Source organism: Microcaecilia unicolor, chromosome 10, assembly GCF_901765095.1.
Source record: "Microcaecilia unicolor chromosome 10, aMicUni1.1, whole genome shotgun sequence".
Taxonomy (NCBI): Eukaryota; Metazoa; Chordata; class Amphibia; order Gymnophiona; family Siphonopidae; genus Microcaecilia; species Microcaecilia unicolor.
The window spans coordinates 23,577,053-23,602,578 of NC_044040.1; the positions used below are offsets into that span (position 1 = coordinate 23,577,053).

The following is a 25,526-nucleotide window of genomic DNA, read 5'->3' on the forward strand; positions in this document are numbered from 1 at the left end:
GAAGATTAGGGACTCCTTAGAAAGAGGAAGTAGATGGTAAGAGATAGCTGGAGAGAAAAAGCTGTGGAGGAGCAGTGAGATGGGGAGTATTAATTAGCAAATGGGGGAAAAGCAATGGGAAAGGACAGGTGGAGGAAGGAGGGACAGTTAGTGAGGAGGGAAAGGGGATGGGGAGGAAAGCTGGGAAGAAGGAGAAAGGTGGAGCATGGGGATGTAGGTAGTAACTATTAGAGGACAAGGAAGGAAATGGGAAGAAATAGAAGAGGGAGGGCAGATATAAACTGGAAAGAAGGGGAGGTGACAGGAGATGGAAAATGGGGAGTAGATAGCTAAGGATGAGAAGGAAGGTGGAGAAAGAGAAGGATGGGGCAAAACACTAAGAAAAGGAGGGTTATGAAGAAGGGCCTCTGGAAAGCAGGGTGGATCATAATGAGGAGGGCAGCTGAGAGGGAGTAAAATGGGAGGCACAACTGGGGAAGAGAAGGGGAGAACAGATGAAGAGGAGAAGAGGTGGGAAGACACAGCGGGATAGGAAAAGAATAGGAAGAAAGGAAAGAGGAGGGAAATGGAAGGGAGATGAGAAGAAGCATAGAGAGATGGGGAGGATTGCTAGAAAACAGGTGGAAAACATGGAAACAGCAGGTGAGGAATAGAAACAGAAGGGGAGGAAATGACTGGGGAGGAGGAAAGGGATAAGTGAGATGGCAGGAAGAGAGGCAGAGATGAGAATGTTAAAATGGACCTAGGAAAGGATAGTTGGTGAAGATGAGGAACAACAACAACGGGAGAGAAGGAACATTAGATAAAGAGGGATAACTGGGGCAGAGGAGAAAGATGAAGAGGATGAAGAGAGCTGGTGTAGATAGGGAGGAGGAGATGGGAACCAAAGGCATAGAAGGAAGGAGATTCAGTTGATAACACCCTCATCCTCCCCGTCTCATGTGCCCGCAACCTCGGAGTCATCTTCGACTCCTCCCTCTCCTTCTCCGCACATATCCAGCAGATAGCCAAGACCTGTCGCTTCTTCCTCTTCAACATCAGCAAAATTCGCCCTTTCCTCTCTGAACACACCACTCAAACCCTCGTCCACGCTCTCATTACCTCTCGCCTTGACTACTGCAACCTACTCCTCACCGGCCTCCCACTTAGCCACCTATCCCCCCTTCAATCTGTTCAGAATGCTGCACGTCTTATTTTCTGCCAGAACCGATCTACTCATATCACCCCTCTTCTCAGGTCGCTTCACTGGCTTCCAACCAGATACCGCATTCAGTTCAAGCTTCTCCTTCTTACCTACAAATGCACTCAGTCTGCTGCCCCTCACTACCCTCATCTCCCCTTACGTTCCCGCCCGATACCTCCGTTCACAGGACAAATCCCTCCTCTCAGTACCCTTCTCCACCACCGCCAACTCCAGGCTCCGCTCATTCTGCCTCGCCTCACCCTATGCCTGGAACAACCTTCCCGAGCCCTTACGCCAGGCCCCCTCCCTGCCCATCTTCAAGTCTTTGCTTAAAACCCACCTCTTCAATGCTGCATTCGGCACCTAACTCTTACTGTTCAGTAAATCCAGACTGCCCCAATTTGACCGCCCCTATCGAACTGACTGTTCACTTGTCCTTTAGATTGTAAGCTCCTTTGAGCAGGGAGTGGGACTGTCCTTTATGTTAAATTGTACAGGGCTGCGTAACCCTAGTAGCGCTTTAGAAATGTTAAATAGTAGTAGTAGTAGTAGTAGTAGAGAGGAGGAGGAATACAGAGGAGAGGAGTATGAAATATGAAGTACACAGTGGGAAAAGGACAGAAATGGGAAGAGGGGGTGATAGCAGAAGAAGGAGCAGAAAAGAGACTGAGGGGGAGAGAGGACGATGGAGATGGAAGCTCGAGAAGAAGTGGAGGGAATAGAAAAGACGAGGTTGGTAGTGATGAATTGGAAAGGCTAAGAGAGATGAGAAAAGGAGGCAGGGAGTTGGAGATGGAGGGGGGAGGGAGGGAGGAAGGTGGAGAAGGGCGGGAGAAGGGATGAACATAGAGGAGGGATGGGACGAGCTGGCTCCTCCCTGTCCCGGGACTTTGGAATATTTAACTTGAGCAGGAGTCAGAGGAGGTAGAAAACTTCTAGCAGGTAAAGAGATCGGGACGGGAGAAAGAGACTGGGGAGGGGGAGAGATAAAAGGACAGACCGCTGAGAGCGGGACACGCAGGCAGACTACGAGAGAGGAAGGGAGAGAGACCCAAAGAGACAGAAACGGTGGAAAATAGACAGAGAGAGAGTGAAAAAAAATATATACATACAAAACCCAGGAGACAGACAGGGGAAAGAGAACAAGACGCTGGGACAGAGAAGAGACAGACAGAGCCACAAGCTCTTTGGGAATTAAGAATCTGGGTCGGGGTAAAGAAAGTGAGCATACGTGACGGTTGCTTGCATAGTGATGTCGGCACAAACCCATCAGGACGCACTGTAAAGAACGGACGGATAGAAAGACCCACTTTGAGACTGTGGATTAATAACTACTCTGCAAATGTTAAACGACAGTCTGAGTTTGTGCCCCGGGCGATTTCCCCTGCAGGGAAGTTTCGGCTCCTCTTGAGAGGCCAGGAGGAAGCAGCAACCCAGACTTACTTTCAGCACATTCCCTCTGCAGTGCCTTCTAACTTGCAGCACTCTCCTCTCTGCAGCCTTGGCTTCCCTGCAACCTGTTCCTCTCTGCAGCACTCCAGCCCATCAAAAGCCTCTTTCTATCTGCCGAACTGGCCCCCTTTTCCCCCATCTTTGTTATTTTCTCTTTCATAGCTTCTCTTTCTTTAGTTTATTTTTCTTTTCACCTACACTAAGCATCACTAGGACCTGTTGTCTGTCCTCATCTAGGTATCACATCCCAGGATCCGCCCTTCTGTAGGGCATCGCATCCTCAAGATCAATCTTTTATTCTTCTCTGGCCTCACACCTCCAGGAGTTACTCTCTCTCTCTCCATCTAGCCATAGATCCTTAAGATCTGCTGTCTTCTATTTCCCTGACCTTACTTCCCGGGATTCGCAGTTTCTTTTTTTCTGCTCGGGATCTTCTTTGGATCACAGCCTCGAGCTCTACTGGTTCTCCTCCCACCAGGACTTTGCCAACTCCAGGACCTGTTGCATCTCTCCCCGGCGTTTACACCTCGTCTTCAGCATCTGCTTTCTCCTGCTTCTTTCGCAGGAGGCCTGCTACTGCCCTGGCTTGACATTTAGCTCTCCCGGACTTGCTGTGTGCTTTTTTTTTTGCTGGAGTTTCTGCTGCCTCTTCCCCCTGCGTTGACTGCTCTTGCCTGTCCTGCAGGATGTCCGTTCTGATGGCTGCACTGGGTTGCCTCAGTCTGCTGTGTCTGCAGCAGCTGCCCACGTCCCAGGCCCTTCCTCTGCCTTCAGCTCAGCGAAACCTGCAACTGAAAACCAGGTAAGCTGTCAAGATCATGCAGCGCCATGTGGTGGAATGTCAGGAAGCCGGGAATGACCTAGAGAAGGACAGAGAGACTCCGGGAGGCCTAAGGGGTTGGAGAGGGGGGAGGGGGGGAGAGGTAGGAGGGAAATGGGGAGAGGAAGCTTGTAAAGATGGAACAGAGGAACTGTTCCTGGCACAGGTGGTGAGGCAGGAGGGCTTGGCAAGTTCGGAATCGCAGCCAGTCAGAAGGCAAGGGACAAGGCCACTTACTGGGCTCCTCCTCCTTCACTATTCATTTTTAAAGTGCTTTGTAGAGGAGTGTGGTAGCCGTGTTAGTCCACTCTTAAGGTTATCAATAGAAATCAAACAAAATAAAACATGGAAAAGAAAATAAGATGATACCTTTTTTATTGGACATAACTTAATACATTTCTTGATTAGCTTTCGAAGGTTGCCCTTCTTCTACATGGAATCTTGCTACTCTTTGAGATTCTACATGGAATCTTGCTAGTCTTTGAGATTCTACTTGGAATGTTGCTACTCTTTAGGGTTCTACATGTTAAATAGAGAGGTGTGGTAGCCGTGTTAGTCCACTCTTAAGGTTATCAATAGAAATCAAACAAAATAAAACATGGAAAAGAAAATAAGATGATACCTTTTTTATTGGACATAACTTAATACATTTCTTGATTAGCTTTCGAAGGTTGCCCTTCTTCTACATGGAATGTTGCTACTCTTTGGGGTTCTACATGTTAAATAGAGAGGTGTGGTAGCCGTGTTAGTCCACTCTTAAGGTTATCAATAGAAATCAAACAAAATAAAACATGGAAAAGAAAATAAGATGATACCTTTTTTATTGGACATAACTTAAGACATTTCTTGATTAGCTTTCGAAGGTTGCCCTTCTTCCTCAGATCGGAAATAAGCAAATGTGCTAGCTGACAGTGTATATAAGTGAAAACATTCAAGCATTGCTATGACAGTCTGACAGGGTGGGAGGATGGGGGTGGGTCGGAGGTATGCATGGGGACATCAAAGCATATCATTGATATTCTAACAGGATGGGTGTGGGTAGGTGAGGGGAGGGTGATCAACAGAGACATACAGTTTTATGGTTTATAATGGGCTAGGAACCCCAGGTCCTTGTAAAGTCCTTTCTGTTGGGTGTTAAAATAAAATGCTTTGATGTCCCCATGCATACCTCCGACCCACCCCCATCCTCCCACCCTGTCAGACTATCATAATAATGCTTGAATGTTTTCACTTATATACACTGTCAGCTAGCACATTTGCTTATTTCCGATCTGACGAAGAAGGGCAACCTTCGAAAGCTAACCAAGAAATGTATTAAGTTATGTCCAATAAAAAAGGTATCATCTTATTTTCTTTTCCAGGTTTTATTTTGTTTGATTTCTATAGATTCTACATGGAATGTTGCTATTCCACTAGCAACATTCCATGTAGAAGTCAGCCCTTGTAGATCACCAATGTGGCCGCGCAGGCTTCTGCTTCTGTGAGTCTGACGTCCTGCACGTATGTGCAGGACGTCAGACTCACAGAAACAGAAGCCTGCGCAGCCTTCTACATGGAATGTTGCTAGTGGAATAGCAACATTCCATGTAGAATCTCCAATAGCAACAACATTCCATGTAGAATCTCCAATGGTATCTATTTTACTGTCATAGTAATGCTTGAATGTTTTCACTTATATACACTGTCAGCTAGCACATTTGCTTATTTCCGATCTGAGGAAGAAGGGCAACCTTCGAAAGCTAATCAAGAAATGTATTAAGTTATGTCCAATAAAAAAGGTATCATCTTATTTTCTTTTCCATGTTTTATTTTGTTTGATTTCTATTGATAACCTAAAGTGCTTTGGAAATCTAGAAATAACAAGCGAATGTTCTCTCTTCTTAGAAAAAAACTCTGTTATTAGGCAGGTTGCAGTGGAGCAAGTATCTCTTTCTCCCATTAGAGTTGTGATTGTAGCAGAACTTCGTACCAAAATGCATTTGGCTATGAGGCTTACACAACAGAGCAACACAACAGGGATGCAGAAATAACAAAGTGACAACCCGTGAGACAACAGTGCTGGCAGCCTGATGCAACACACTAAGGAGCAAACGTTTTAGAACGATTGGGGGGTGATAAACTGGACACAAATTTACTACTACTACTACTTAACATGTCTAGAGCGCTACTAGGGTTACGCAGCGCTGTACATTTTCATAAAGAAGGACAGTCCCTGCTCAAAGGAGCTTACAATGTAAAGGACAAAAATGTGCAGTCAATCAATTTGGGGCAGTCTAGATTTCTTGAATTGGGGGGGGGGGGGGGTATAATGGTTAGGTGCCAAAAGCGACATTGAAGAGGTGGGCTTTGAGTAAAGATTTGAAGATGGGCAGGGAGGGGGCTTGGCGTATGGGCTCAGGGAGTTTATTCCAAGCATAGGGTGAGGCGAGGCAGAAAGGGCGGAGCCTAGAGTTGGCGGTGGTGGAGAAGGGTACTGAGAGGAGGGATTTGTCCTGTGAACGGAGGTTTCGGGCGGGGATGAGGGTAGAGAGGTAATGAGGGGCTGCAGACTGAGTGCATTCTACCCCTCTCTAAACCCAATTAAATAGTTTCCCCCCCCCCCCCCAATATGGGGGCTGCTCAAGCATCCACTATGCCCATCAAGCTGACACCTGTGCAACGTAATATGATGCAATAGTGCAGCACAAAGTGCTATTAAATGCTATTAAACAATAAGACAGGTCAGCAGCAATACTTATTAACTTACAATAAAACACTGGGGTTAGCTACTCGGCATAAGTTTGGGAGAGATCCTGAAAGTCTGGCGGCAAGCTGAGCTTGCTTCAGCTATACGCAGGCGGCCCCCACCTACTACTACTACTATTTAACATTTCTAAAGCGCTACTAGGGTTACGCAGCGCTGTACAATTTAACATAGAAGGACAGTCCCTGCTCAAGGAGCTTACAATCTAAAGGACAAATGTACAGTCAGTCAAATAGGGGCAGTCTCCCACTTAGCCATCTATCCCCCCTTCAATCTGTTCAGAACTCTGCTGCAAGTCTCATATTCTGCCAGAACCGATATACTCATATCACCCCTCTCCTCAGGTCACTTCACTGGCTTCCGATCAGATACCGCATTCAATTCAAGCGTCTCCTTCTTACCTACAAATGCACTCAGTCTGCTGCCCCTCACTATCTTTCTACCCTCATCTCCCCTTACGTTCCCGCCCGTAACCTCCGTTCACAGGATAAATCCCTCCTCTCAGTACCCTTCTCCACCACCGCCAACCCCAGGCTCCGCTCATTCTGCCTCGCCTCACCCTATGCTTGAACAACCTTCCTGAACCCTTACGCCAAGCCCCCTCCCTGCCCGTCTTCAAGTCTTTGCTTAAAGCCCACCTCTTCAATGCTGCGTTCGGCACCTAACCCTTACCGTTCAGTGAATCCAGACTGCCCCAATTTGACTGCCCCTATCGGACCGACCGTTCACTTGTCTATTAGATTGTAAGCTCTTTGAGCAGGGACTGTCTCTCTTTGTTAAATTGTACAGCGCTGCGTAACCCTAGTAGCGCTGTAGAAATGTTAAGTAGTAGTAGTAGTCTAGATTTCCTGAAAGGTATAAAGGTTAGGTGCCGAAAGCAACATTGAAGAGGTGGGCTTTGAGCAAGGATTTGAAGATGGGTAGGGAGGGGGCTTGGCTTAAGGGCTCAGGAAGTTTATTCCAGGCTGGGACAGGGGTGCAGGGCAAGTGCCCTGGTTGGCTCCCTTATAATGTCAAACCTGTAATAAGCATCTCTTTTTTTTTTTTGTCCAATACAGAAAGTCCTGCAGTCAGTGTGAAAGGTTCTCCTGCAGCCCCTGCTATTCAGGGAAAGCAGCTGGTGGTATTGTATTAGGTGGGGGGTGGGGTGGGGGTGTCAGCCCTGCCTCTAGCAGCCTGACTGAACCCCCCACCCCTGAGGCTTTTCTACCAGAACACAATAAGACAATACATTCTGAGCAATCTGATGCCAGAGCACCAGGTGATCCAACAGTGTAAGGTCTGCTTCACTGGCTTTATACAAACTGCTGTTACAGTCATAGCGCAGCACAGAATTAAAACAGGTAGAACAATGAGAACAAATATTAATTATTGGTTGCATTTGTATCCCACATTTTCCCACCTTTTTGCAGGCTCAATGTGGCTTACATATTACCGTTAACGGCGTTAGCCGATTCCGGTCTGAACAAATACATGGTTTGGATTAATTCAATGCGATATTGTGGTGGAATGAGGTACATATACGGTAGGTACAGTTTGGGGGGAACTTAGATAGGGAGAGGGGAGGAAGAGTCAGGTAATGTCCATTACGGTCTTTGGCTACATTGTGTCGCAGGTGTCCAGGTGTTTTATGTTGGGTTGGTGGGGTATGCTCTTTTGAACAGTTCTGTCTTTAGTGCATTCCGGAAATTTATGCCTAGAATAGACTTCCTGAGCCGGTACGTCAAGCTCCATCTCTGGCCGTCTTCGAATCTAAGCTAAAAGCCCACCTTTTTGATGCTGCTTTTAACTCCTAACCATTATTCACATGTTCAGAACCCTTATTTGATCATCCTCACTTTAATAGTCCCTTATCTCTTGTTTAGGGAAGAGAACTGGGTTTTTAACAGCAATATGATCAGAAAGAGATGAGGCTGTAACACAATGCATAGTAATAAAGCATCTAGAATAGGAGAGCAGATAAAAGCCTTCACGCTTACCAAGCCAGCCCATGTATGTATTCTACTACGTTACCACAGACTTTACCCCCACCTTTCTATGCTTATGGGTGCTCTGTGCTAGTCCCAGGATTTCTTGAAAGTTTTACTGGTTTTGCGACTGCCTCCATTGGCGCCTTTTGTGTACATCCTCTGATGCTTCTGTAAAGGAATTGCCTCCACTGTATTCCAGGATCTAACCGATCTCATCCTGATGCCACATCATAATGGAAACGAAAGTATCAATGCCACACAGAGGTGATACAATAAGACAATGTAGTATGATGTAACAATGCAATGCAGTATGATGCAATCATTTTGGAACTAACATACTTATGTGAAGGCTGTATAATAAAAACAAGGAGACTAACATTTATGAACTAATCTTTAAAAATGGAATCAGCAACGATTGTCTATTGTGCAAAGGGGTTAACAAGAAAGATACTAGAAAGGAAGAGAAATGATTGTAAAGATGGCAATTGTTTTGTTTCTTTTCCCTGGGCCTCAGGTTATATGTAACAAGAGGAGATCCAGGCATTCTCATGCTGTCAGTGTCTTAGGGACCGGGAGCTGTGGAGAGATGAGTTTTTCACATCAGTATTCTCTGAACATAGTAACATAGTAGGTGACGGCAGAAAAAGACCTGTACGGTCCATCCAGTCTGCCCAAAAAGATAAACTCATATATGCTACTGTATATGTATACCTGACCTTGATTTGCATCTGCCATTTGCAGGGCACAGACCATATTACTCTGCCCAGCACTAGCCCCGCCTCCCAACCACCGGTGCTGCCACCCAATCTCCGCTAAGCTTCTGAGGATCCATGTCTTCTGAACAGGATTCCTTTATGTTTATCCCACTCATTTTTTAATTCCGTTACCGTTTTCATCTCCACCAGCTCCCATGGGAGGGCATTCCAAGTATCCACCACTCTCTCCATGAAAAAATACTTCCTGACATTTTTTCTTGAGTCTGCTCCCCTTCAACCTCATTTCATGCCCTCTAGTTCTACCGCCTTCCCGTCTCCGGAAAAGGTTCGTTTGCGGATTAATACCTGAAGAGAGGTCATTAGTAGTAGGAAAACAGGTGTTTCTCCAATCACTTTGGGCCCATTTATTTATTTAACAAAATGTACAGCCCGTACGTCGTAACATCTGAGCAGGTTACAATCAAACAAACATAATCATGATCGCACGTCCCGCAGTAAACCATTTTACCACAGTTTAGTAAAGGGGCCCCTAACTTTGTACTTGAGGCAATGGAGGGTTAAGTGACTTGTCCTTTCTTCCCGGATAGTGACTCATTACCCATTTGAACATCATTGCCAGAGAATGTGGTAAAAACAGTTAGCTTAGTAGGGTCTTAGAAAAGGTTTGGATAACTCCCTAAAAGAAAAGTCCATAAGCCATTATTAAGATGGACTTGTGGAAAATCCACTGCTTATTTCTAGGATAAGCAGCATAAGACGTAATGTACTGTTTTGGGATATTGCCAGCTACTTGTAATCTGGATTGGCCACTGTTGGAAACAGGATACTGGACTTGATGGATCTTCGGTCTGTCCTAGTTTGGCAATGCTTGTGTTCTTATGAGCTCTCATCGGCTTTATTTCCCAAGTGAGACACTTTATTTTCACCCAATAATAATTTTACAAGTGGTTCCAGGAGCACCCTCCCCTCATCACCCCTAAAATATCGCTGGTCCTAGATATACTGCAGTGATCCTAGGACTTCCATTCAGGGGCATCATATAACTTGGAATGTAAGGGGGATAAACTCCCAGATTAAGTGCTCAAAAGTTTTACAGTAATTACAGAGACAGAAAGCAGACATCGCTTTTTACAGGAAACTCATCTTAATGATGCAGAACATCTTAAAATGAAACATTGGTGAGTGGGCAACTGTGTAGCAGCAGCGCTGCATAAGAAGGGGGGGGCTATACTATTCTTGAAAGGAGTGGTAGATCAGCTTAGCCTCAGACTAAGGGGGTAGATACATTTTGTGTCAGGTACAGATAGATCGTAGAGTATTGTTGTTGAGCAGGGGTCTATGCTCCCAATCAACTAGACAACATTTTTTACAGAACCTTGTCCTCCCTTTTTATTCATAGAGATTCAAGGCCTATCATCATGGGGGGGGGGGGGGACTTTAATACGGTCTGGGACCCAGAAATGGGTAATCTGAAAAGGGCGGGAATCAGCAGTTCTAAGGGTTTGCCTAATTTGTGGTACTTACTAGAGTTGATTGATGTTTGGACAGGCTTTCATCCCATAAAGAAAGACTGTTTGTTGACCTTCTTCGCCATTAAACACTAATGGGGGAAAGTTGGGGTTATTGGGAAACACGGAGAGATGAAAGTAAGCGGGTGACTGCTTTATAGTGTAGTCGTTCCATAAAGAAAGACTTTACACATCTATCCAGGGAACATTCCACTCAGTCACGTATTGACTATTTGTTGGTGTCCAGTACATTACTAACACATATCACTAAGGTTGAAATTGGCCCCTATGCTGTGTCAGACCATACTCTGGTTTGCATGGACTGGAATATAGGAGAGATGGAGAAAGAAAGCTTTTGATGGTCTTTCCCATTGGCGCTATGCAAAGATCCTAAATTTAGGGATCACCTTTAAGACTGCTGGAAGCCCTACAAACTCAGTAACTTAGAGCATGAAGATAACCCTGCTCTTTTTTTGGGAGGCAGCGAAAGTAGTCCTCCATGGGGAGATAATTAGTTACTCCAGCCATGTTAAAAAAGGAAGAGTTGTGAGCAATTTGTAGGTGTTATGGGGTCACCCATATTGCAACTGATAAACAGCGATTGTTAGAAGTACAAAGAGCTTTAAATGAGCCATTACATCAAAAGACACTTAGATCCCTTACTTATTATAAATTTCAACTGTACAAACATGGGAATAAGAGGGGTAAGCCTCTTTCCCGACTGATATCAACAAAAATGGAACCAAAAGAGATTCTGACATTGAAAGCCCTAGACGGTTTGAGAGTCCATACTAATGAAGCGATTCATAATGTTTTTTTGTGAATATTACGAAAAGCTTTATGCTCCTCTGGTGGAGGAAGGGTTAAGGGGGTCATATATATTTGGATGGCTGTGTATCATACCCCAGGTGATCAAACTAAGTTCTTTGTCAAAGGCACCGGGACCTGATGGTTTCTGCACTGAATTCTACAATCTACTGGGTAAAGAGGTGATAGAACCCCTCACCAAAGTATTCCATCAGGTGGTGGACAATGAATATCTCCCTGAATATCTTAACATGGCACAGATCATAGTCTTATTGAAGCTGGGGTGTGACCCTGAGATTCCTGTTGTCCAATTTCTTTTTTGAATTACAAAATGAAACTTATGGCGAAGGTTATGGCCAATTGATTGGCCCAAGTGTTGCCACTGATTGTATATGACTCACAAGTAGGCTTTATTAAAGACCAGACAATGTGAGAAAAATACTGACATCAATGGACTATAGAGATAGAATTGGACAATGTTCACTGATAATAAGCTTTGATGCAGAAAAATCTTTTGGTCGAGTGTACTGGGAATTTTTATTGGCCACATTAGATAAACGTGGATTTATTGACTGCTTTGTGTCAATGATTAAAGCTCTTTACACCTCGCCTAGAGCTACATTAATGTTAAACGGAATGGGTTGGCTAGCTTTCACGTATGTCGAGGGACAAGACAGGGGTGTCCTCTGTAACCCCTGTTGTTTGTCCTTACTTTAGATCCTCTGATACAAGATATATATGGAGAAGTGGCCTAGTGGTTAGGGTGGTGGACTTTGGTCCTGAGGAACTGAGTTCGATTCCCACTTCAGGCACAGGCAGCTCCTTGTGACTCTGGGCAAGTCACTTAACCCTCCACTGCCCCATGTAAGCCACATTGAGCCTGCCATGAGTGGGAAAGTGCAGGGTACAAATGTAACAAAAATAAAATAGATACTATTGGAGATTCTATATGGAATGTTGCTACTATTGGAGATTCTACATGGAATGTTGCTATTCCACTAGCAACATTCCATGTAGAAGGCTGCGCAGGCTTCTGTTTCTGTGAGTCTGACGTCCTGCACGTACGTGGGCAGGGCGTCAGACTCACAGAAGCAGAAGCCTGCGCGGCCACATTGGTGATCTGCAATGGCCAACTTCTACATGGAATGTTGCTAGTGGAATAGCAACATTCCATGTAGAATCTCATAGTAGCAGCAGTGGAGGAATGGCCTAGTGGTTAGGGTGGTGGACATTGGTCCTGGGGAACTGAGTTCAATTCCCACTTCAGGCACAGGCAACTCCTTGTGACTCTGGGCAAGTCACTTAACCCTCCATTGCCCCAGGTACAAATAAGTACCTGTATACAATATGTAAGCCGCATTGAGCCTGCCATGAGTGGGAAAGCACGGGGTACAAATGTAATAAAAATAAATAATCCAGATGTACAGGGTCTTCATATAGGCTCTTACATTTTTTAATGAAGGAATCAATTACATCAGCTTCTTGTTTGGGAGGCGAGGGAAGCTCAGGGTCACCCCAAAAGTAAGAAGCAGTTTTTGATGATTTGGAGTTGTTATATATATAACATGACTTCAAAGAGAAAGAGTCTCATCTTAAACGCGTCATGATTAGGCAGGAGCCGGCACCCTACGGCATTATTGATACCTAGTAAAGCCTTTTAAAAATGTTTGCCTTTTTTAGGGGGGGCAGTTTGGGGGGAGTCGGTGGTGGGGATAGGGTTTTGCCATTGTAGATTGTCATCAGAGGCCATAGAACCCAGGCCAAGGTGACGGTAGAACACAGGCTTGTTGGGAGGGGAGGAGAGGTTTGGTCGAGGAGGGGCAAGTGGGGATTGGGGAGGGATTTTAAAAATGTTGTTTTTGTGTTATAATTTGTGATTTATTGTACTGGTTAACTCTATGTATTGTTTCTCAACTTTTAAAAATGTAATTAAAATGTTAAAAACATAAAAACTCAACACTGAGAACCCTGCTCCTGGTGGCCTGGAGGTGGGGAGCAGGCTTAGGCTCCAGTGGACAGTGCTGGCATTGAGTTCAGCTACCAGGTTGAAAGCTGTTTCAAAAGCACTCACTGTTATCATTCATGCACATTTCTTACTCAACTTTATTGCTTTATTTACTGTGATAAAAGCAGTTAATGGATGTTCAGCTGATGGCAAGAAATTCCTTCCGGCTGAGATATTTCCCTGAGCATGCAGGAGAGACTCTGAGAGTGCACCGTATACAAAAGCGTTTCCATAATATGACTATAGCAAAGGGAACACTGCATTGTGCGTATTTCTATTGTTGAGAAGAAGTGGGTGGGAACAATTTACAGTGGGTGTTTCAGTGATTATAATACAACAAGCAAGAGCATTGAGTTATGGGCATTTCATTGTCTTGATACAGTGGTGGAAGTGGGGCTTTTCAGGTGTTTGTTGCTTGTTGTCCTCTGCATTTGCAGGCCTGAGGCTAGATGTGTAGGCAGACTTACTAAGGTGTGAGTATTTTACTGGGTGTTGTGATTTGTGTGCGCAAGCAAAATTAATATGGTGTGACTTGGCAGTGTTTGTTGAGAAATGACTGTTAATAGAGTTAATGGCATAGGACTGAACAGGGCAGTCATGCATGGGTTGTTTGCCGAGGAGTAATTAGCTAGCCTGGTCTGTTGACTCTTGGTAACTAGCGATCGTTGCTACTCAATGTGTGCTAAATATGCTGGGTTGATCTTCACTTTTTCCAGCTTTATTATTTATTTATTTATTTATTTTTTGTTACATTTGTACCCCACGCTTTCCCACTCATGGCAGGCTCAATGCGGCTTACATGGGGCAATGGAGGGTTAAGTGACTTGCCCAGAGTCACAAGGAGCTGCCTGTGCCTGAAGTGGGAATCGAACTCAGTTCCTCAGTTCCCCAGAACCAAAGCCCACCACCCTAACCACTAGGCCACTCCTCCACTGTTGCTACTATTTGAGATTCTACATGGAATGTTGCTATTCCACTAGCAACATTCCATGTAGAAGTCGGCCCTTGCAGATCACCAATGTGGCCGGCGCAGGCTTCTGTGAGTCTGACGTCCTGCACTGAAACAGAAGCCTGCGCAGCCTTCTACATGGAATGTTGCTAGTGGAATAGCAACATTCCATGTAGAATCTCCAATAGTATCTATTTTATTTTTGTTACATTTGTTCCCTGCGCTTTCCCACTCATGGCAGGCTCAATGCGGCTTACATGGGACAATGGAGGGTTAAGTGACTTGCCCAGAGTCACAAGGAGCTGCCTGTGCCGGGAATCAAACTCAGTTCCTCAGTTCCCCAGGACCAAAGTCCACCACCCTAACCACTAGGCCACTCAACCACTTTATACATGAAGTCATGATGTTAGTTCTGTGTGTGAGGGACCAGCAGTTTATATTTGCCTCTATGACTAGGTCTTTTTGTTGACCTTCTTCTCCATTAAACACTAATGGGGGAAAGTCGGGGGGTTATTGGGAAACACGGAGAGATGAAAGTAAGCGGGTGACTGTTTTATAGTGCAGATTCACGGCCCTATGGAGAATAATCAACTGCCTTGGACCCTGATGCTCAGAAGCAAACGCGGGGGCTAGAGGCCATTAGCGCCTGACTAGCGAAACTCGGCCAGAGTCAAGGTCGCGCACTGGGGAAGATTTTGTCATCAGCAAAGGACAGACATTTCACGGGCCCGTCAGGTCAACCTTTGAAAGTTGTGGGGTTGACTGAATGGAGGATCATTGGACTGGTTAGGCTAGACCCCAAAGTAGAATAGCGCAGCAGGTTGGATTTTGAAATGGTGACACTCAACCTCAGTGACCATAAGCATAGAAGCAAGTGAACCCGCGGGAGCTGCGGATAGACATACCATCTCTACCGGGGGAAAGCAAGCCAGTTGATCATCAATCCGCACAAGATTAAGTTGATCTTTTGATGAGCTTGGAGAAACTTTATGAGTGATTGGGTGATTGAGTGATTCACTTATTGGGGGTGTGAGGTGCCAGCACTTTGCAGAATGAAAATTGTGATTATAATTAAACAAATTGCGATTATAATTGTATAAACAAATAGGGACAAATTGTATTGTTATTAGGAAACTATGTTAACATAGTAACATAGTAGATGACGGCAGAAAAAGGCCTGCACGGTCCATCCAGTCTGCCCAACAAGATAAACTCATATGTGCTACTTTTTGTGTATACCCTACCTTGATTTGTACCTGTCCTCTTCAGGGCACAGACCGTATAAGTCTGCCCAGCACTATCCCCGCCTCCCAACCACCAGCCCCGCCTCCCACCACCGGCTCTGGCACAGACCGTATAAGTCTGCCCAGCACTATCCCCGCCTCCCAACCACCAGCCCCGCCTCCCACCACCGGTTTTAGCAAGTGAACTTCATGAGTTTCAATTTTTCCACTTTGCGCAATTTAATATGATGAAAGAGGAATAATAAGAATAAAAGATGTACATAGATTTAATCCCTGTGGTTTATAGATAATATTGCACAGGTATACGAGAGATTGTTTTCCCGGTTTAGGTACTTGTTATATTAAATTTTAACTGCCAGACCCTCGACCATTCTTCTAACTTTTGGAGATCCCTTCTCATCATTTCAACTCCCTCTAGGGTATCCACTCTATTGGCTATCTTCGTGTCATCTGCAAAAAGGCAAACCTTTCCTTCCAACCCTTCAAGAAGGATCCCTCAAGACTCATTGCTCTGATTGGCACTGCTCCTTAACATATGCTTATGGCCTTTGCATGTTCATAGTTTTGAGTTATTTTATTTGTGCTGACGATGTCCGGGGTAAGAATAGCACAGGATGCCTGATCAGTGTCAACCAGCCTTTAGCTGCAATCACTGCAGTGCTGAAGAAAATAAACTGAAGTTGAAGAATACAAAACCAGAGTTATTCTGGATAGAAAAGTCATTTGCCTAGGGAGAGGAAGGAATTATAAAGTTGATCAGGTGATATGGATGGGCATATGGTATTTATCTGCCCTTGTGCTCTGTGTTCCTAGGTTTCTATTTAGACTTGAATCAGAATGTATTTATAGATGGTGTTTCTTTATCTGTGTGCATGGAGATTTGTAATTTGAAGGTTATATTGGCTTCTAAACTGTCCATAGAGTCTCAAAAAACAATCAGTGTCTTAGGCAGTGCTTGACAAACTGTATTTCTCAAGTCAAGGTTATCAATAGAAATCAAACAAAATAAAACATGGAAAAGAAAATAAGATGATACCTTTTTTATTGGACATAACTTAATACATTTCTTGATTAGCTTTCGAAGGTTGCCCTTCTTCGTCAGATCGGAAATAAGCAAATGTGCTAGCTGACAGTGTATATAAGTGAAAACATTCAAGCATTACTATGACAGTCTGACAGGGTGGGAGGATGGGGGTGGGTAGGAGGTATGCATGGGGACATCAAAGCATATCATTGATATTCTAACAGGATAGGTGTGGATAGGTGAGGGGAGGGTGATCAACAGAGAAATACAGCTTTATGGTTTATAATGGGCTAGGAACCCCAGTGATTTCACAGTGAGAATCCTGAAAGGTAACTTTAAAACCATACAAGAACGTAAGACCTTTGAAGTCAGAATGATTGAATATTTTAACACCCAACAGAAAGGACTTAACAAGGATCTGGGGTTCCTAGCCCATTATAAACCATAAAGCTGGATGTCTCTGTTGATCACCCCACCCCTCACCTATCCACACCCATCCTGTTAGAATATCAATGATATGCTTTGATGTCCCCATGCATACCTCCTACCCACCCCCATCCTCCCACCCTGTCAGACTGTCATAGTAATGCTTGAATGTTTTCACTTATATACACTGTCAGCTAGCACATTTGCTTATTTCCGATCTGAGGAAGTAAAGCAACCTTCGAAAGCTGATCAAGAAATGTATTAAGTTATGTCCAATAAAAAAGGTATCATCTTATTTTCTTTTCCATGTTTTATTTTGTTTGATTTCTATTGATAACCTTAAGAGTGGATTAACACGGCTACCACATTCCTCTACTCAAGTCAAGGTTGAAACTATTCCTGGATAAAACTGACCTCATTACAGTCATGCAAGGTTGGATTTTTGTAATACTATCTTTTTTAAAACTGTAAGTACAGCATGCCACAGCAAGGATTTTCACTATCACTTAGCATAGAGCTTACATTTCACCAATTCTGTGGCACTGTGGCACGTTCATTGGCTTCTAATATCTTTCAGAATACAATTTAAGATTCTCTTTCTTACTTTTAAAGCTAAACATAACATGGTCCCGTTATGTTTATGAGAGAGGCTGACTATGTATAAGTCATCGAGTTTGTTAGGTCCTCTCAGAAGCCTCTTTTGCAAGTTCTTGGCTTATCTGAAGCTAAGTTTACTGGTACCAAAGAGAGAGAGATTTTTCTATTGCTTCCCCCTTCTTAAACTTGTGGAATGCTTCTGTTGATGAAATACTGACCTACCAAAATTTATTGAATTTTAAAAAGAGTCCTAAAGCATGTCTATTTAGGATTAAATGGTCAGGAGACTTTTTTTTTTCACGCCTAGTGACAACTATTCTGGATATAAGAGGGTTTGAGTTCAAGTGGGCTGTTGGAAACTGGGAGTTATTGTATTTATTATAGGTTTTGTATATATGATGTTTTAATTACATGCTGTACACTGCCTAGAGACTGATAGTAATATTAGCAGTGCAAAAGGCAAATCAGAAATAAATAAATAAATAAATAAAATAGTGGCACCTAGTGGCCAGCCAGAGAAAAGCATCTAGAGTAGCTTCATCTTTCTTTCTCATGCACAGATGGACTTTCACACATCTCTTGCCAAACTCTGCTTGCAAAGTCCTGCTAAAGAGCCACATTGAGCCTGCAAATGGGTGGGAAAATGTGGGATACAAAGGCAACAAATAAATAAATAAATAAAAACATCATAATAGTAAGAAGTATCAAACATTCTCATGTCTGAAAGCTGTTAAAACTGCTATAAGGGGACACATTATCTCAGACTGCTTGACCCCTTCACAACTTCTACAACAGCTAAAACCCTGTGTGCTGTTGAGCAATGTCAGGGGGTATCCTTCCTGAGGAAGCAGGCCCACCTCTCTACAAAAACATGATTCTAGAATTGATTCAGAGGCAAGTGCTATGAGGGAATCTCAGCTGTTGCACAGTGATGCCACCTAGTGGCCAGAGTTAGTGTCTACATTAGTCTGACGCTCTGTGGAGTGTGACTGAAAAAGCAGGGTTGAATAAGGAGGAAGATTTAAAAAAATTGGGGGTAGGGGGAGGGGGCTCCAGGTAGGTGTAAATGAAAAACTCAAAGAAGGATGAAACCGCAGAGTAAAACCTCACTTTGATTCTGACAAGGAATTTTTAAACATCGCCAAGTGCCTCAGAAGCACAGGGCAAGTGACTTCAGTAACTTCCTGGAAATAGTAGTGGTTCCAAGTGAGTTACATTCAGGTACACTGGGTCAGTGCTGGAGGCAGCCAGTTTTCCAGGATCAACACAATGAATATGCATGAAATAGATTTGCAGACAATTGGGTCCCAAATATAATGCTAATTCATCTCAGTTGCGCCCTAAAATAAATGTTATAAAAACACAATAAACAAAATGAAAATGTATAAAAACAAAGCATTCAAACTAAACAAAATGAAATTTTTTGTCTGCACATCCCTAATAAACAGAAGCAGAAGTCTCGTGAAGCCACCACTTGAAGTCTCCACAGCCATTTTGAAGAAGCGGTGGCAGCGAGAATGTCAACGGCAGTAGGCAGGAAAGAGTGGGGTTCCTTCTTGATCCGAAGAGGACACTAGACCACCAAGGCGCATTACAATAGTTTCGAGGAGGGCACCCTGAGGCTTGGGGAGGAAGGCGAGCCTGCCAGACAGCCAGCCCGCAAACCCAGACAAACAGGCTGGTGGTAAAAATCGCCCGGACCCTCAAAAAGGAGGACATGTCCGGGGAAATCCGGACATATGGTAACCCTACCCAGATACCCTAACACAAGCTTGCGTAGGGTTTACAGTGCGAAGAATGCCCTTGTTTGGCGTGTTTTCCTCTGAGCATTGGGTAGGAATAGGGAACAACCTCATTAGCATGCATTTGCATGCTCATTGCATGGTGAGCCGGCGAGCTCATTGATTCACGTTCTCGTTGGCTCTGAGCATTCTGCGCTAGCGAATGCAGGTGGTAGTCTGGCACTAATAGCCTTTAGCGTCCGCTTGCGCTTCTGAGCATCGGTGGCCTCAGTAAAAGGTGGTGAGCAAGACCATTTAATCTGTCCTCACTGAGAAGCATAAGATCCAACTTTTCAAAAATTATTAGGGGTGCTAAGCCCAATGAAAAGAACCCCTCCCTGGACACATACAAGGAATTTTCTCAACATTGGTGGTGCTGAAGCACCCGCAGAGCCGGCTCCTATGCTGAGAAGCCAGCTAGAGAATGTGACCAGCTGCAAGATTTCTCCCCACTCAGCACAGTCTCGTCTTCGTCCTTCGCACTCCACCCTCCTTTGTAGAAGAGCATACAAGTTCTCCACTTAGCTCGCTCCAGCACCCTACCTTCCCTTTACCTCAGTGACGTAGCCAAGGGTGGGCCCAGGCCCACCCACTTTGGGCTCAGGTCCACCTAGTAGCAGCACATCTATGATGTGGCTGGCAGGGATCCTCAAGCCCCACCAGCCAAAAACCAACAACTGTCTCTCCTGCATACTTTGTAAATAGCAGATCTTCGCCTGCAGCGAGCAGCGACTAATACATACTGCTCGCACTGGCCCCACAGCCTTACCTCTGAGGTATTCTCGCCGATGCGGAAACAGGACGTTGCATCAGAGGGAAGGGGTGGGGCCAACATGAGCAATGTGTATTAGTTGCTGCTCGCTGCTGGTGAAAATCTGTTATTTAAAAGGTATGCGGGGGAGGGGGAAGTTTGAAAGACAATATGGTATGCAGGTGATTGAGGGAGAGACCAAATCACTTGTGGGACAAGGCAGAATTCTGCCCATCCATCTTGGGCCCAGGCCCACCCAAAATTGGGTGTCTGGCTATGCTCCTGCGTTTACCTCTGTAATAATTTGAAGAGCCAGCAACATCTGGCTTCCTATGACTGCTATGGGAGCATTTGCATTTCCACTAGGAGTTGCAGTTAATTACAGAAGAACTTGCAGCCTGGGCCTCCAAGAAAACATTTTGTCCGAAGGCTCTCCATAGCAACAGAAGTCATTGCCCTCTGATCTGAGTTCAAGGTTTGTTTTATTTGAAATAATGGCCTTACAGACTGACCATCCAAGTGGTTTACAATATAGGTAATGAAATGGACATAAGAGCGCAATAGAAATAGTATGGATGAGCTACAATTCACATAGGAAAGAGGAGAGAAAGTGTGTATGTGTTGGGGAGGGGCTTCCCTGTGAAAATCCAGGAGTGGGTGTAATTTGTTGGGGGTGGTGAGGGTTATCTTAATATCTTCCATTCTCTCCTTTAATAACGCCAGCCAAGAAAGTGCTGGGGGCAGCACTGGTACGTGGGTGGAAGTCTGGGGCAGGAGTGTGCATGCAGGATGAGGGGTATGGTCTGTAGGGAAGGGGATTATGTTTGGAATGTGTAAGGGGTGTCTGCTGTTGTCTGAGATGGGGGAGCAAAGACTAGTGTATATTGAAAGCAAAGCAGGATGTGGGGTGTCTTGGGCTGCGGTACCGGCTATCGGCAGTTATTACGGAAGACTGCTCTAAGTGGAAATGGGTTATTTGAAAATTGTCCATTCCGTGTACTGTTATCCACACTGAATGGATTGCACGAATGCAGAGAGTTTAGGATTTCCAAAATGTCACACAGTATTTTCACTGGAAAAAGTACCCACGGAGACACTTGCTGTTGCAAGTGTCTGCAGGTACTTCTCCCTGACAATTTTCACAGTGAAAGGGTGTGTGTATTTTCACTTTTAAAAATGACGGAGAACCCACAAATAAAAGATGCCTGTGACATTCCCAACAGTAGGGGGATTGTGAAATAGATGATTTTCAGAATGATTTTCATGGAGAAAACGTTTTATACATGTAAATCAGCCATCAGAAAACTGGCCTCCCTCAATATAGCTAAAAGTTTGGGTGTCCTTCCAATGAATTCTTTTAGCCGCGTTGAGAAAAAAAAAACATTCCCAGCAGCATGTTTTGGGCTGGGATAAAAAAAAAAAGTACCGTCGTCTGGGTTTTCAAATTTCTGCTTATATTTTTCTAGCAAAATTCTACCTGCACAAAAGCAGGTGCACGTTCTACCTCCTGCATCTTCAAAGGAAAAGTCCTTGCATGTGTGAAGTACTGGGTGAAAACCAGAGTATGTACAGATTTGCACTACAGCACTAACGCAGGCATTTTTAAATTTGCTTCCATACTGCCCTAGGGGCTTGGGTGCATTTCTCAGCACTGGCACAGCTCTGCCGGACCCTGAGGGAATGTTTTCCAGGACTCTCAGGCCCAGATGTTCAAAACTCCAGCGCTGTACAAAACAGTGCCGGAAAATACCGCCACAACAGCGCCGAGGAATTACTTCCTAATGCTCGATGCTAATAGTATGCAAATATATGCACGCTATTAGCTTTGAGCATTAGGAAGTCAAGGGGAGGATGGTACCTGGCATATGCGCTCAAGATTTGCGTATGCCCAGAACGCTAGAGAGGAGGAGTGAAGGAGGAGGGCTGCCGGCAAGTGCAGCTGAAGGGGAATAAATCCGTCCCTTAAAAGTTAGCTGGCTTCTCAATTTCTTAAACTAGACTGTGCTTTCCTGGAAGATGAGTGCCACAGCACCTTGAGTCAGGGTTGGTACCTATCATAAGTAGTCGCTTTGTTCCATAAGTACATAAGTAATGCCACACTGGGAAAAGACCAAGGGTCCTTCGAGCCCAGCATCCTGTCCACGACAGCGGCCAATCCAGGCCAAGGGCACCTGGCGAGCTTCCCAAACGTACAAACATTCTATACATGTTATTCCTGGAATTGTGGATTTTTCCCAAGTCCATTTAGTAGCAGTTTATGGACTCATCCTTTAGGAAACCGTCTAACCCCTTTTTAAACTCTGCTAAGCTAACCGTCTTCACCACGTTCTCTGGCAATGAATTCCAGAGTTTAATTATGCGTTGGGTGAAGAAAAATTTTCTCCGATTTGTTTTAAATTTACTACACTGTAGTTTCATCCATGCCCCTAGTATTTTTGGAAAGCGTGAACAGACGCTTCACATCCACCTGTTCCACTCCACTCATTATTTTATATACCTCTATCATGGCTCCCCTCAGCCGTCTCTTCTCCAAGCTGAAAAGCCCTAGCCTCCTTAGTCTTTCTTCATAGGGAAGTTGTCCCATCCCCGCTATCATTTTAGTCGCCCTTCGCTGCACCAGTATTTATAACCAGAAGCGCATTTATTTGCTATGCAGGTATCACTGGCGTGTTTTGTTAATACGGCTTTTGATGCATGGGGCTGTCCCAGTAATATCTCATCTGAAGGACGGCAACACCCTGCCACCTGTTCCTGACCATTAGCAAGGGCAAGCTCCATAGACCTGGGTATCACTGCCATCTTCAATGCCCAGACACCTTAACGCCAGCTCCAAGCTGGCATAGTGTTTGACATGGGAGGAGCGCCCTTGGTTGGCATGCTGCCCGCTGAGCATGGGGGAGAAATAGTGAATGAGCTCATCAGTATGCAGTTGCGTGCTCATTGCGATATTCCTTCCTGCGCACGTTTGTTACTGCGCTCCGGGCCTCTGAACATCCTGCACCAGTAATCGCGGGCGCTAGTCCAGTGCTAATGGCTTCAAGCGCCCACGTTTACTTTTGAGCAGTGGGGCCTCAGCTCTGGAGTCCTGTCAAAATGACCAGAGTCCCCCTTGCAACATAAAATGTGGGCAAAGCCCAGTTCAAATGATGCTGTGTAGAGAGGTAGTTTTAAGGTGGATCCCCCTGATTCGCTTTTAGCCCCTAACAGGGAGATGTTGAGAAACAGCTGCAGGCAGACTGTTTGTTGGCTCCTCACATGACACATCACCCTCCTAGGACAGAGAAAACAGGAGACAAGAGAGGACTGTACAGCTTAGGCTGCTGCAGGCACTTCTCAGTTTAATCTGCCCAGCTCCCCAGAAAACACTCCCAGGCACACTGAGAGGTCTCTGATTCATGGACTCACTGTCTCAGCCTACGTGTAAAACTGCAGGTCTGCGCCCCAGCAGTGCCACCTCAGCTTTCATTCCCCGCCTCCCTCCCTCCAGTTTCTCTCCACCCTTCAGCCCTTCCCTTTTTCTCTCATCTTCTTTCCTTTGATTCGCTTTTTGACCCTCCTCATTCATTCATTGTCTCTCTTTCTCCCCTTTCTTTTTCTCTATCTTCCATCTCTTCTCTCATTGTTTTATTAATTCCTTTCATGCAAAGTGTTACAGGCATGTCACAACTCATAACCTACCTACATAGTCCCCCTTACACATATACACACACAATCATATATATCACATTAATCTATGCCTGCATATCACACATACATGTATATCCTAAACAACACATGTTAATCTACTGCATCAGTCATAGTAACATAGTAACATACATAGTAACATAGTAGATGACGGCAGAAAAAGACCTGCCTGGTCCATCTAGTCTGCCCAAGATAAACTCATATCTTGAATTTGTACCTGTCTTTTTCAGGGCACAGACCGTATAAGTCTGCCCAGCAGTATTTCCCGCCTCCCAACCACCAGTCCCGTCTCCCATCACCGGCTCTGGTACAGACCGTATAAGTCTGCCCTCCCCTATCCTAGCCTCCCAACCACCAACCCCTCTTCCCCCCACCTGCTCCGCCACCCAATTTCAGCTAAGCTTCTGAGGATCCATTCCTTCTGCACAGGATTCCTCTATGCATATCCCACGCATGTTTGAATTCCGTTACCGTTTTCATCTCCACCACCTCCCGCGGGAGGGCATTCCAAGCATCCACCACCCTCTCCGTGAAAAAATACTTCCTGACATCTTTCCTGAGTCTGCCCCCCTTCAATCTCATTTCATGTCCTCTCGTTCTACCGCCTTCCCATCTCCGATGCTAATCTGCCCTATATGCCATGTATTTAATCTAGTGCATGTCATGGAACTGCATGCCATATGCCTGAAGCAGGTTGTATTTTTTAGGCTGCGGGGAGTGGGTTGCTGGATGTTTGAATGTTAGGCGGAGATCTCAAGCAAAACTATTTTTTTTTAATACTGAAAGCTAGTCGAGTATTTAGTTCTGAGAAAATTGTAGCCCTGAATATATGATATATATACAGGCAGGGCTATGCTTCAGGCTCTTCGTAATACTGCAGCTGTGTGCTTCTGCCCATCAGGGTGGTATCAGAGAGTGTGAACCCAGTCCTCGGGGCACGCCTGAAAACCCTGACTGGCTGTGTGTGTTCTGAGGACTGGGTCAAAAACCCCTGCTCTAACCACTAGGTCATTCTTCCAGACTCAGGGGCGTAGCCAGACAACAGATTTTGGGTGGGCCTAGGCAAGAAGTGGGTGGGCACCAAGTGTTCTCCCCCCCCCCCCCCCCCTCTAAGCACCACCCAAAACATATCTCAGCTAGTGGGTAAATGCTTCTTTCCACCTCGGCAGTCTGTAGCAGGCATGCGCTGAAAACTGAGCATGCGCAGGTGCCGGTATTGTGGAGAGTAGCGCTTTCATTACCATCAGGGGGAAGTCTTCAGCTGGCCAAGCTTGGTAGCTACTGCTAAACGTGTGCTACTGTTGAGTGGGCTTGAGCCCTAAGTGGGTGGGCCTGGCCCACCCAGGCCCACCTGTGGCTACGACACTGCTTCCAGTCACCTCAGATGACCCCATTGCTCCCATGCTACATCCTTATGTTGACCTTTGAGCTGGTGTAAAGATGCAGGATAAAGGGAAGAGTAAAAAAGCGTGCTAAATTCTAGCGCAATTTGTTTTTACATTGGGAGCAATTGCTAATTCCTGCTCTTTGCTTGCATTTTGCATGCCCACTGTGCTATCCTTTAGCACAGTGGTTTTATTCAAGCTTTTCCCATGCTAGAAGGCGGAGGAGTAGCCTAGTGGTTAGTGCAGTGGACTTTGATCCTGGGGAACCGAGTTTGATTCCACTGCAGCTCCTTGTGACTCTGGGCAAGTCACTTAACCCTCCATTGCCCCTGGTACAAAATAAGTACCTGAATATAAGTAAACTGCTTTGAATGTAGTTGCAAAAACCTCAGAAAGGCAGTATATCAAGTCCCATTTCCCTTTCCCTATTTGAGGTTCTACATGGAATGTTGCTATTCCACTAGCAACATTGCAGATCAGC

At 45.1% G+C, this 25,526-nt stretch overlaps 1 protein-coding gene across 1 annotated transcript in view; it reads left to right on the top strand.

The window, feature by feature from the left end:
* Positions 1-2,096: 2,096 nt before the first annotated feature.
* ADM2 (adrenomedullin 2) overlaps positions 2,097-25,526 on the top strand; it is a 43,274-nt gene continuing 19,844 nt past the window's right edge. The window contains exons 1-2 of the mRNA XM_030216450.1: positions 2,097-2,125; positions 3,321-3,437. Coding sequence (XP_030072310.1) covers positions 3,322-3,437 — 116 coding nt within the window. The 5' untranslated portion in view covers positions 2,097-2,125; position 3,321. The remainder of the gene's footprint in view (positions 2,126-3,320; positions 3,438-25,526) is intronic.